The sequence below is a fragment of the Nerophis lumbriciformis genome, linkage group LG20 (assembly GCF_033978685.3).
Source record: "Nerophis lumbriciformis linkage group LG20, RoL_Nlum_v2.1, whole genome shotgun sequence".
NCBI classification, from domain to species: domain Eukaryota; kingdom Metazoa; phylum Chordata; class Actinopteri; order Syngnathiformes; family Syngnathidae; genus Nerophis; species Nerophis lumbriciformis.
The window spans coordinates 23428085-23440606 of record NC_084567.2 but is presented as its reverse complement, the minus strand read 5'-3'; the positions used below and the strand labels follow the sequence as shown (position 1 = coordinate 23440606).

Below are 12522 nucleotides of genomic sequence, written 5' to 3'. Positions count from 1 at the left end.
CTATTTTCATTACATCCAAAGACAATGCTGTTAAAATGATTTGACTGCTACAGACAATGCTTTCATATGACTCAGTGACTAAGTTTTATGCATGCACCAAATTAGTAATTTTTTTCCCAAATAGCGGGTTTTTTTGTATTTTCACACCATATGAGATGTCCCATTGCAGTGGTTCTTAACCTTGTTGGAGGTACCGAACCCCACCAGTTTAATATGCGCATTCACCGAACCCTTCTTTCGTGAAAAATAAAATGTTTTTATTTTTCAAATTCAAGACAAAGTTATATGTTTTTGGTAACACTTTAGTATGGGGAACATATTCTAAGTAACAAAGACTTAATTTAGAGTTAATTGGACACTAGGGGAACATATTCTAAGTAATAAAGACTTAATTTAGAGTTATTTGGTTGGGGTTAGGGTCAGGGTTAGAGGGTTAGGGTTATAATAAGGCCATGCCGAATAAGGCATTAATAAGTACTTTATAATGACTGGATAAGAGCCAATATGTTACTAAATTGCATGTTAATAAGCAACTAATTAATGGTGAATATGTTCCCCATACTAAGTGTTACCATATTTTTTTTACTGGTGCATAAAATGAACCGTGCATGAACATTACCTTGTTCAAACAACAAAACCAACACAGTGCATAAACTCACAACAAATTACACACTTGCGAATAAGTCAGCTGTTGCCGTATCCGTGATACGTCGATAGGGAGAAGTTTGTATTTACACGATGAGTCGGGTGTGTCTTGACCTCCGCCGAACCCCTGAATCCGACTCACCAAACCCCTAGGGTTCGATCGAACCCAGGTTAAGAACCACTGTCCCAGTGTCTATGCACCTGTAACGGTACAGTGAGGAAGGAGACGGCACTGAGACAGGGACGTCGTTCCGCTTGCAGCGTGTTTATTTGCACAAATGTGTGACGTGTGTAATTAAGCCAAATATGTGGTGGGTGACTATGTGGAGCGATTATCTGTTGAGTGTTACCGGGATGTGTTGGAGGTGCGTGTTGAGGCAGATGCGGAAGTCCAGAAAGGGCAAGGCAGACTCAGAGGTCCGGGGGCTGGAGCGAGGCGTCGTTGTCCGGGGGCAGGCGAAAGGTCGAGATCCGGGAAGGCGGCAGGGAGTCCAAAGGGTACCCGGGGAGACGAGACACAGCTCGAAACCAGGGAATGACGCGAGGCTGCAGGATGACGACACAGTACAAGACACGGTGAGCACAGAGGGGAAACACAAAGAGTTAGGAAGCACATAGGCGAGGAAAGCTGGAGACGTGTAGGGCTTACTGTACAGGTACAAGTAGCTACGTTCTGGCACTGGAACGCAGGACACGCTGGCTTAAGAAGGCAGGGGAGATCTTATCAGCACCAGGTGTGTTGATTGTAGATTGATTGTAGAGGAGCGCACAGCTGAATGTGCGGTGGCAGGAGCTTGAGCCATACTTCCCAACCTTGAGACCTCCGAATTCGGGGGATGGGGGGGTATTTTATATATATATATATATATATATATATATATATATATATATATATGTATATATATATATATATATATATATATATATATATATATATATATATAAATAATCCGTTCATGAATGAGTATATCCGTTAGGCCACCGTGTTCAATGGAGAAGTCTGATCTACAAAATGTGCAGGCAGCATACCCCTTCCCCTGCGAGCTTGTCCTGGATGAACTGAACTTATTTTTTCCAATCATTTTGGAACTTGCAAGCGTACTTCTTCTTACTCGTCGTCGCCATGTCTCTTCTTCGTTCTTCTGCTTCGTCTCTGTTATGTTTTTGGACATTACTACTTGCCGTAGTTTTGAAGCAATGCATGATGGGAATCCGGATGTTGTGTGTCAGTGTATTAACGTGCCGGCTAAAATAAACACACGCTGAGAAATAGCTCCGTGCCTGCCTACTTTATGGGTTATAGATAAACCTATGGATAACGGAGACATATATAATAGTCTCCTTTTCAGGTGAGAGACGACGCTAAAGGCAGTGCCTTTAAGGCACGCCCCCAATATTGTTGTCCGGGTGGAAATCGGGAGAAATTCGGGAGAATGGTTGCCCCGGGAGATTTTCGGGAGGGACACTGAAATTGGGGAGTCTCCCGGGAAAATCGGGAGGGTTGGCAAGTATGGCTTGAGCTGTAACAGCACCTACTCGAATACGAGTGTATGGGAGGCATACGCTGTGTGCCTCCCATACAGTGGGGGGGCGCTTATTTTCCTTTAACACGGATACATGTATTGCTTTTCTGCTTGACCTACGACGTCGCACCAAAACACACAAGATAATGAAGCAATCAGCAATGTTTTTGTATCAAAACTTTATTTCCCTAATGAAAAAGAACGCACCAAATACCAAATACCATTTCTGTGAAAAAATAGGAGCATGGGACTGTTCCGCAGGACATTACAAAACCAGCAGTCGTGATGACTGTTCACTTTATGCAAGACGCACTTCTTTTCCCCGTCATTAAAAAACCCCCAAAAAAAACACTCAAATATTGCAGCCCCTAAGCTAATTTGGTCAACGACTCTGTGATTGAACTCTTTTAAAGCTATTCACATAGCGTGGCCAGGTCAGGCGTTGAACACTGATGTTCTGCATGTAATGAAGTTACCGAGTGTATGAAGTGTGTGTGTGTGAAAAGGAGATAAGCACAGTTTTAATTTGGCACTTTCACCTCAATGAAATCAAAATCACTTCTATGCAGACAATTATTTTCTTCTTGAACTCATTCTGTCTTTTCTTTCATAGACCGGCCAGATATATATTTTGTCCTTGAATTTCTTTTTTTCTCCTTTGTGATTCTGAATGGTTCACACGCACGCACGCACACGCACGCACACACACACACACACACATACACACACACACACACACACACACACACACACACACACACACACACACACACACACACACACACACACGCACACACACACACACACACACACCAGTGACGTGCGGTGAGGTTCATGGCTGGTGAGGCACTGACTTCATCACAGTCAGATTTACAAACATATGAACCCTAAAGTGTATCTTATTCACCATTTGATTGGCAGCAGTTAACGGGTTATGTTTAAAAGCTCATACCAGCATTCTTCCCTGCTTGGCACTCAGCATCAAGGGTTGGAATTGGGGGTTAAATCACCAAAAATGATTCCCGGGCGCGGCGCCGCTGCTGCTCACTGCTCCCCTCACCTCCCAGGGGGTGAGCAAGGGGATGGGTCAAATGCAGAGGACAAATTTCTCCACACATAGTGTGTGTGACAATCATTGGTACTTTAACTTAACTTTAAACATACAAACTGTAGCACACAAAAAAGCACATTTAATAAAAACAAACTTTATTATGGTCTTACCTTTACTTATAAATGAAGTCCATGCGCAGCTCCTTTTGAACAAAAGCATCGATAACTTGTTTATAGAAGTCTTCCTTATCTTTCTTCAGTTTTAAAAGTCTCTCTGTCTCGATGGAGATCTTCCTTTAAGTATTACCTCCTGCTTCGATTGAAAGTCCAGTTTAGAAAACTGTTTTATTTTAGATATGTAATCCTCCATCTTAAACGTCCAGGCAAGAGGAAAAAATAAACGATCGCTGCTAACTGTTGCTGCTTGTTGTCATTTCTTCTGCAGCCGAGTAGTCGCAGAAATGCTCCCTGGGATCACTACCGCCCTCTACCACCAGGAGGCGGGATTACTGCGAGCCTCACACAGTGCGTCTTCGCAGCAGTTTTATGATTGCTCAGCACAAGAAATACGTTACACACATACAGTTGTTGACAAAATACACTGTACATTATATACCTCAGCTAACTAAACTATGGAAATGTATAAGATAATTCATATAGCAATACGGTCTCACTGCACAGCAGGCCAGCAGTTAGCCGAGTCATTGCCCAATCCATGGTGAGGCTCAACTCAGTGACGTGCCTCAACTGGCTGCTGACTCACCGCAAGTCTCTTCTCAGTATTTGAACGGCAAATGTGAAAATTCAGCGATTTTGAATAAAAAATAATCCAAAACTGGTGAAGTTAAATGGAAAATAACTTTATAGTATAATCACTGGATACATATAACAATTTAATTTTTCTTTTTTCTTTTTAAATTTGTTTTCTTTCCATGATGGCACGTGAGGCCCGGCGTCACCTGCCTCCCCTGACTGCACGTCACTGACACACACACACACACACACACACACACACACACACACACACACACACACACACACACACACACACACACACACACACTGGTTATCATCTGGAATGGGGACAAAGTTTTTGATCATCACTTGGGGGGATCACCCTTTCTACAGCTTGTGGAGGCATAAACATTGTTTTTGGTAAAATGGTCACTGCCCAGTAAGCTCATACACGTCTTTAAATCTCTGGATTGATGACGTAATGTGCTGATCATTCTTACTGGGGACCCTGGGGAAAAAGAGTTAATATGGTTCATTGGGACTAAATTTAAATAATTTTACATAATTCACACAAATTTGTACGTGACTACTGAGGACCATTTAAAAAAACAAAAGTTCAAATGAAATATGACATGATCCTCAGAATACAGCACTACAGCTGTACTCTTATAGGAAGTTTCACCACTTAAATGTTAAAGCAAATCCTGCATCTACTGAAAACTGCTATTTAGCAGTAATGAAGTTGTCTGCAACTCCAACGACCATATAAAGAAGGATGGAAAATTCTGAATGTAAATCATACTTTAAGGTAACAATGTTTTATAATCATGCTGTATGAAAATGTCATCCTAAGGAACACTAAACCAGATTTTGTTTTTGGAAAAATAAATTAGTTTTAACTAAGGATAGATACCATACAGAATCACAGTACTATTAATGCCAGGATAACAAATGTTTTACTTTTCAAGAAAATTGATTTTCTCTTTTACCAATATTTGAAACACGTAAACAAAGTAACCCAAATTTCCCTGTAAACATGTTTTATGGGCCGAAGCTTAAAAATCACTTAGGCATCTTCAGAATTTAAAAAGGTTTCCCATTAGGGGACCTGTTTTTTTTGTCCCCATACTGTCAGAGGTCCCCTAAAGGTGACTGTGTAAACAGAGCAATGTCCCCATTAAGTAAGCATTGCCAGAACACACACACACACACACACACACACACACACACACACACACACACACACACACACACACACACACACAAATCAGGGTAATGAAATTGAGTTTCCCTTTAAAATGTGGCCGACAAGCCCTCCGGATGACTTGTCAGGTGTGGCTTGACTTGTCACCACATGGACACCACACAAGTATTATGTTTTGTTTTGGGAGTGTTACAGCATTAAATGAGTACTACATCAACTCTCCAAACGATCCATCCATCCACCCATTTTCTACCGCTTGCCCCTTTTGGGGTGGCAGGGGGTGCTGGAGCCTATCTCAGCTGCATTCGGGCGGAAGGCGGCGTACACCTTGGACAAGGCGCCACCTTCATCCAACACAGATAGACAGACAACATTCACACTCACATTCACACACTAGGGTCAATTTAGTGTTGCCAATCAACCTATCCCCAGGTGCATGTCTTTGGAGGTGGGAGGAAGCCGTAGTACCCGCAGGGAACCCACGCATTCACGGGTAAAACATGCCAACTCCACACAGAAAGATCCCGAGACCAGGATCGAACCCAGGACCTTCGTATTGTGAGGCACATGCACTAACCCAGTGCTGCCCAGTTATGTGACTACCGCAGGGTATTTCCCAATATTGCAGTGTGTCATGTAAGAAAATAAATGTCTTACTTTTTTCCATAAAAGCTCATTTTAAATCAAGTAACAATTGTAATTAAAGCTGCAAGCAGCGATGGACGGGATCGACTTTGACGGCACATAAAATCCAAACCGGAGCAGTAATTAAAAGTCTTTGGTCAACTTTTAATCAGAAGGGTTCAATCTCTCTCCTGTGCTAGTTTGAAGCCGACACGACAAACGCGCTCAGAGGAGATAATGTTTGAAAAAAGGTGACCAGTTTTTACAAAACTTTTGCTTTGAAGGGGGAATTGCAAACTTCCTGTTGATTTTTGCTGGGGGTTGTCAATGAATGAAACGTAGGTCTAAGTGTCTCTACGACATTTGTACTGGACGTTACATGCAGTTTTGTCTGAGTTTTCTTCCTAGGAGCAGTTGTGTCTGTGTTTTCTTCCTAGGGGGCGCTAGAGCGCAATTTTGAGTTTTGGGGTTGGGTTTTTTATTAGATCGCAATTTTTGCCAGTCCTGATGTGTGTGTTGAGTTTGGTGAGTTTTGAAGCATGTTAAGGGGGTCAAATTACAGCTCAAAGAGGCAAAAGTGACTGTTTTTACTAAACTTTTGTTTTGAAGGGAGAATTGCCAACTTCCTGTTGATTTTTGCTGAAGAATGTTAATGTATGAAATCTAGGTCTAAGTCAGACCTACATAGAGATTTTTGTTTCATGTCTATACGACATTCCTACCGGAAGTTACAAGCAGTTTTGTCTGTGTTTCTTCTTAGGGAGCGCTAGAGCGCAATTTTGAGTTTTGGGATTTGGTTTTTTATTAGATGGCAATTTTCGACAGTCCTGATGTGTGTGTCAAATATGGTGTATTTTGAAGCATTTTAAGGGGGTCAAATTACAGCTCAAAAAGGCGGCGGAATAATAATAATAAAACCTTACAATTACAATCCGGTCCTCTGTCCCAAAGGGACATTGCGGTGCTTAAAAATGCTTGCTCAGTGGCCTTGTGGTTAGAGTGTCCGCCCTGAGATCGGTAGGTCGTGAGTTCAAACCCCGGCCGAGTCATACCAAAGACTATAAAAATGGGACCCATTACCTCCCTGCTTGGCACTCAGCATCAAGGGTTGGAATTGGGGGTTAAAATCACCAAAACGATTCCCGAGCGCAGCCACCACTGCTGCTCACTGCTCCCCTCACCTCCCAGGGGGTGGAACAAGGGGATGGGTCAAATGCAGAGAGTAATTTCACCACACCTAGTGTGTGTGTGTGAGACAATCAGTGGTACTTTAACTTTGATAACTGACAATTTAACTGTTTTTAATATATGTATTTAATCAATTCATGTTAAACAAGTGAGGAAACCATTTTAACTGTTTGTCAGGTAAAATACTTAGTTAACAAATTCTCATTTTTTCACTATTTTATTATTGCTGTAAAAAGGTGTCAATACAACTGTTCTTGCTATATATAGTCATTTAATTAAAGTAAACATTTATGAGTGGTTGTCATGTGACTATGCCAGAAAATTCCCCAAAATGGCAGTGAGTGAGGTAAGCTATAACTCATTTCCAAAAGCCATTTTGTTTTACTTTAAATGTTTACTTTAAATCAGTTTAACAATTGTAATGCTTTAATTGTTTACGTCATTTATCAAAATTGAGCTGTTCTTACTATATAGCTTCAATGAAAAGTAAAACAAGCAAGCGAACATTTTGGACTGGTGGTCATGTGTCTCTTTCAGTTTCCCCAAAATGGCCGTTTTTAAGGTAAGCCAGCTATTTAATAGATGTTTTTTTTGCCATTAAAATTGTAATTTTAATATCATTAAAAGATTGTTGCTGTAGGAGGCTGTCAATGTTCTTACTATTATTTGTCAATTGATTTATGTATAACAAGCTACAAAATGTGACTATCTCAGGATATTACCCAAAAATGGCAGTGTGTCAGGTAAACTAGCTCATTTTCAAAAGCTTATTTTAATTTATTTTTTTAACCATGAAAACTCATTTTAAATTCATGTAACATTTGTAATCATTTTATAGGGCAAGGGTAGGGAACCTATGACTCTCGAGTCAGATGTGGCTCTTTTGATGACTGCATCTGGCTCACAGATCAATCTTAGCTGACATTGATTAACACGATAAGTAATGAATAATTCCGCTGGTAATCACAGTGTCAAAAATAATGTTCAAAATATAAAACATTTTCATGCATTTTAATCCATCCATCCGTTTTCTACCGCACCTGTTCAAGAAGTCGCATTAACGGTAAGAAGTATTTCATTTATTATTGATTAGCTTCAGAATAACAATGTTATTAAAAATAATAGGAGACTTATTATACTCAAAAAATGTTGGTCTTATTTAAAAATGCACACATTTAGTTGTATTCATCCATCCATCCATCCATTTTCTACCGCTTATTCCCTTTGGGGTCGCGGGGGGCGCTGGAGCCTATCTCAGCTACAATCGGGCGGAAGGCGGGGTACACCCTGGACAAGTCGCCACCTCATCGCAGGGCCAACACAGATAGACAGACAACATTCACACTCACATCCACACACTAGGGCCAATTTAGTGTTGCCAATCAACTTATCCCCAGGTGCATGTCTTTGGAGGTGGGAGGAAGCCGGAGTACCCGGAGGGAACCCACGCAGTCACGGGGAGAACATGCAAACTCCACACAGAAAGATCCCGAGCCCGGGATTGAACCCAAGACTACTCAGGACCTTCGTATTGTGAGGCAGATGCACTAACCCCTCTGCCACCGTGAAGCCCTAGTTGTATTCAGTGTTAAAAAAATACAAATTTTATGGCTCTCACGGAAATACATTTTAAAATATTTGGCTTTCATGGCTCTCTCAGCCAAAAAGGTTCCGGACCCTTGTTATAGGGTGTCAATTATTACAATTCACTTGTTCTTAATAATAATAATAATAATAATAACTGGGATTTATATAGCGCTTTTCTAAGTACCCAAAGTCGCTTTACATGTAGAACCCATCAATCATTCACACCTGGTGGTGGTAAGCTACTTTCATAGCCACAGCTGCCCTGGGGTAGACTGACGGAAGCGTGGCTGCAATTTGCGCCAACGGCCCCTCCGACCACGACTTATCATTCATCATTCAGTTCACCGGTGTAAGAGGATGGATGGTAAGAGGCGGGGAGCGAACCTGCAACCCTCAGGTTTCTGGCACGGTTGCTCTACCCACTACGCCATGCCGCCCCACAAAGTCTTACGATATTTTTTCAATGAATTCATAGAAAACAATATAGGAAAATGTGTTTTTAGTCTTCAAATGCTGACAAGAAACTCAATAAATGTCGCTGTTTGTGCGATGAATATAAGTTACCGTATTTTTCGGAGTATAAGTCGCTTCGGAGTATAAGTTGCACCGGCCGAAAATGCATAATAAAGAAGGAAAAAAACATATATAAGTCGCACTGGAGTATAAGTCGCATTTTTGGGGGAAATGTATTTGATAAAACCCAACACCAAGAATAGACATTTGAAAGGCAATTTAAAATAAATAAAGAATAGTGAACAACAGGCTGAATAAGTGTACTTTATATGACGCATAAATAACAAACTGAGAACGTGCCTGGTATGTTAACGTAACATATTATGGTAAGAGTCATTCAAATAACTATAACATATAGAACATGCTATACGTTTACCAAACAATCTGTCACTCCTAATCGCTAAATCCCATGAAATCTTATAAGTCTAGTCCCTTACGTAAATGAGCTACATAATATTATTTGATATTTTACGGTAATGTGTTAATAATTTCACACATAAGTCGCTCCTGAGTATAAGTCGCACCCCCGGCCAAACTATGAAAAAAACTGCGACTTATAGTCCGAAAAATACGGTATTTCTTCAATTTAAAGTAAATTATTATTACACTATAAAGTATCAAGTTAAGAATACACTTAGTATAAACAATTTTAAAAATATGTAACATCACACATCTATCATATCAATTATTGAAATTGGAATGTGGTATAGCATGTGTTATATTTACCATCATTTGACCGAAAATGGCTCTGGATTCTTATGGATTATTGTTGCAAGTACGGTATACATAAATCAAATCATCCAAACATAAAAAGACCACATACACATTATGGGGCTTCTACTTCTTCAGATATATATTTTTTACCTGGTTAAAAGCGTAAAAAAAGGCATTGTTTCTATAAGCAGCAAAAATACATCACTTACAGAGTCACACATTTGCCATTATTACACAGTTTATTGTTATAAAGGATAACTGCATAGAAGGGAAGCTAAGTCTACAAAGTTTAGACTGAAAATAAATGAAACTGTGGTGACTGCGCGTCTGCAGAAACAACCATTTTGGAACATTAGAAAAAATAAATATGTGTAGATTAAAAAACATAAACCACTTAAGGTAATCAACAAACAAATCAACAAAACAATGCAAATAGTGCTGATTTTTTCCCCTCCTCTTTACTAAACAAAATTCACATTTTTTTTTATAAACATTTGAAATATCACACATGATGTAAATCATACAAATAGCACACACAACTACAAAAGGCAATTTGTGTAGAAATGGCATGTAAACACTGAAAATAAACTAAAACGCTCCATGGAAAATGTGGAATTGTTGTACAAATTTGGGAATGTGAAAAATTGTTTTCCTGAATGTTTTGAACACTATGGAAAATGTGAAACGGGAATTTAATGGGCTGAAAAATGTGACATTCCAGAAAATGCCAGGAATTTGTCAGAAATAGATAACTTGTAAGTTTTGAATGAGCTGAAAGTTTTGTTGATTTAACATTTTAAAATTGACTGAACAACGTGGAAGTACAGTAGATCTCTAATATTTGCTGAAATTAAGATCCAAGTCCGTCTACAAACAGCGACAAAAACCCTGCAAGTAATGGCGATGATGACCATTAATACAACTTGAGACAAGCCTGAAGGCTCAAACCTTTACTTTGGCAAGCTCACAGGAAGTAGGTGAAGCAAACCTGAACTTTCTTGTGGGAGTGCTCTTGAAAAGAAAAGTGCATACAAAAAGTAAATTAATGGATGACATGGCGCTTTATATACAATTTTACCGCAAACATATTGCTCGTGCCTTACCGCTCTGTCATTGATAAAAAATTAGTGGCATATTTCCACAAACAGTCTCCTTGATCCCCATTGTTAGTGCTGAGCTGATACTGGGATCGATCCAGCCAAAGATGAGTCAGGAACAGATGTAACTTTATTTTTTAAGTTTTATTTATGCTAAGTTTGTCATTTTGCACAAAAACTATTCATTTTTGAACAAAGTCTTCCCCATGACTTTGGGGATGACTCAAACTAAAATTCTGACCAGGGCTCTAATATAACCTGATTTATGTCGGATGGATTACAAGCTAGCCACAATTTGAATCCATCCATCCATCCATTTTCTACCGCTTGTCCCTTATGGGGTCGCGGGGTGGTGCTGGAGCCTATCTAATGTCTTATCATATTTACTATTGTAAGATTAAATGATGATAAATTTTTTGTAAATCATCATTATCAATTAGGAATAGGGGAAAATATTGATTCGAAATATTGATTTCAAACCCTCTATCGTTTTTGTTTTTTTAATCGTTTTAATACTCTTATTAATTCTTAATTATTCTTAATAATGTTTAATTTAAATGTTGTAATGAAAAGTAAATAAAGTCATGTTGTGGGCCGATTGCAACTGAAGAAGCTTCGCTGGTTGCTATACTGCTACCTAACTTTATGAGTCAGCATTTTTTTTTACATTTTAGGGCACAATTGCAATACATTTAAATTAAGGATGTCCGATAATGGCTTTTTGCCGATATCCGATATTCCGGTATTGTCCAACTCTCTAATTACCGATACCGATATCAACCGATACCGATATCAACCGATATATGCAGTGGTGGAATTAACACAATATTATGCCTAATTTGGACAACCACGTATGGTGAAGATAAGGTACTTTTTTTTAAAAATTATAAAATAAGATAAATAAATTAAAAACATTTTCTTGAATAAAAAAGAAAGTAAAACAATATAAAAAACAGTTACATAGAAACTAGTAATTAATGAAAATTAGTAAAATTAACTGTTAAAGGTTAGTACTATTAGTGGACCAGCAGCACGCACAATCATGTGTGCTTACGGACTGTATCCTTTGCAGACTGTATTGATATATATTGATATATAATGTAGGAACCAGAATATTAATAACAGAAAGAAACAACCCTTTTGTGTGAATGAGTGTGAATGAGTGTAAATGGGGGAGGGACTTTTTTTTGGGTTGGTGCACTAATTGTAAGTGTATCTTGTGTTTTTTTTATGTTGATTTAATAAAAAATAAAAAATAAATTAAAAAATTATACCGATAATAAAAAAAAACGATACCGATAATTTCCGATATTACATTTTAACGCATTTATCGGCCGATAATAGCAGGCCGATATTATCGGACATCTCTAATATATATATATATATATATATATATATATACTGTATGTATATATATGTATATATATATATATATATATATATATATATATATATATATATATATACTGTATGTATATATATATATATATATATATATATATATATATATATATATATATATATATATATATATATATATATATATAAAGCCTATATGTGTATTTGAGTACAAATTGTTATAATAATATAATTGATATATAATTATTAATTATTATAATTGGTTATTAAGAGTATGAGAAAG

General features: G+C 38.4%; 1 protein-coding gene across 1 annotated transcript in view; it reads right to left on the bottom strand.

The window, feature by feature from the left end:
* Positions 1-532: 532 nt before the first annotated feature.
* The window catches only part of dcc (DCC netrin 1 receptor), a 706325-nt gene continuing 694335 nt past the window's right edge, over positions 533-12522 (bottom strand). Inside the window, exon 29 of the mRNA XM_061980597.1 lies at positions 533-1191. Coding sequence (XP_061836581.1) covers positions 1057-1191 — 135 coding nt within the window. The 3' untranslated portion in view covers positions 533-1056. The remainder of the gene's footprint in view (positions 1192-12522) is intronic.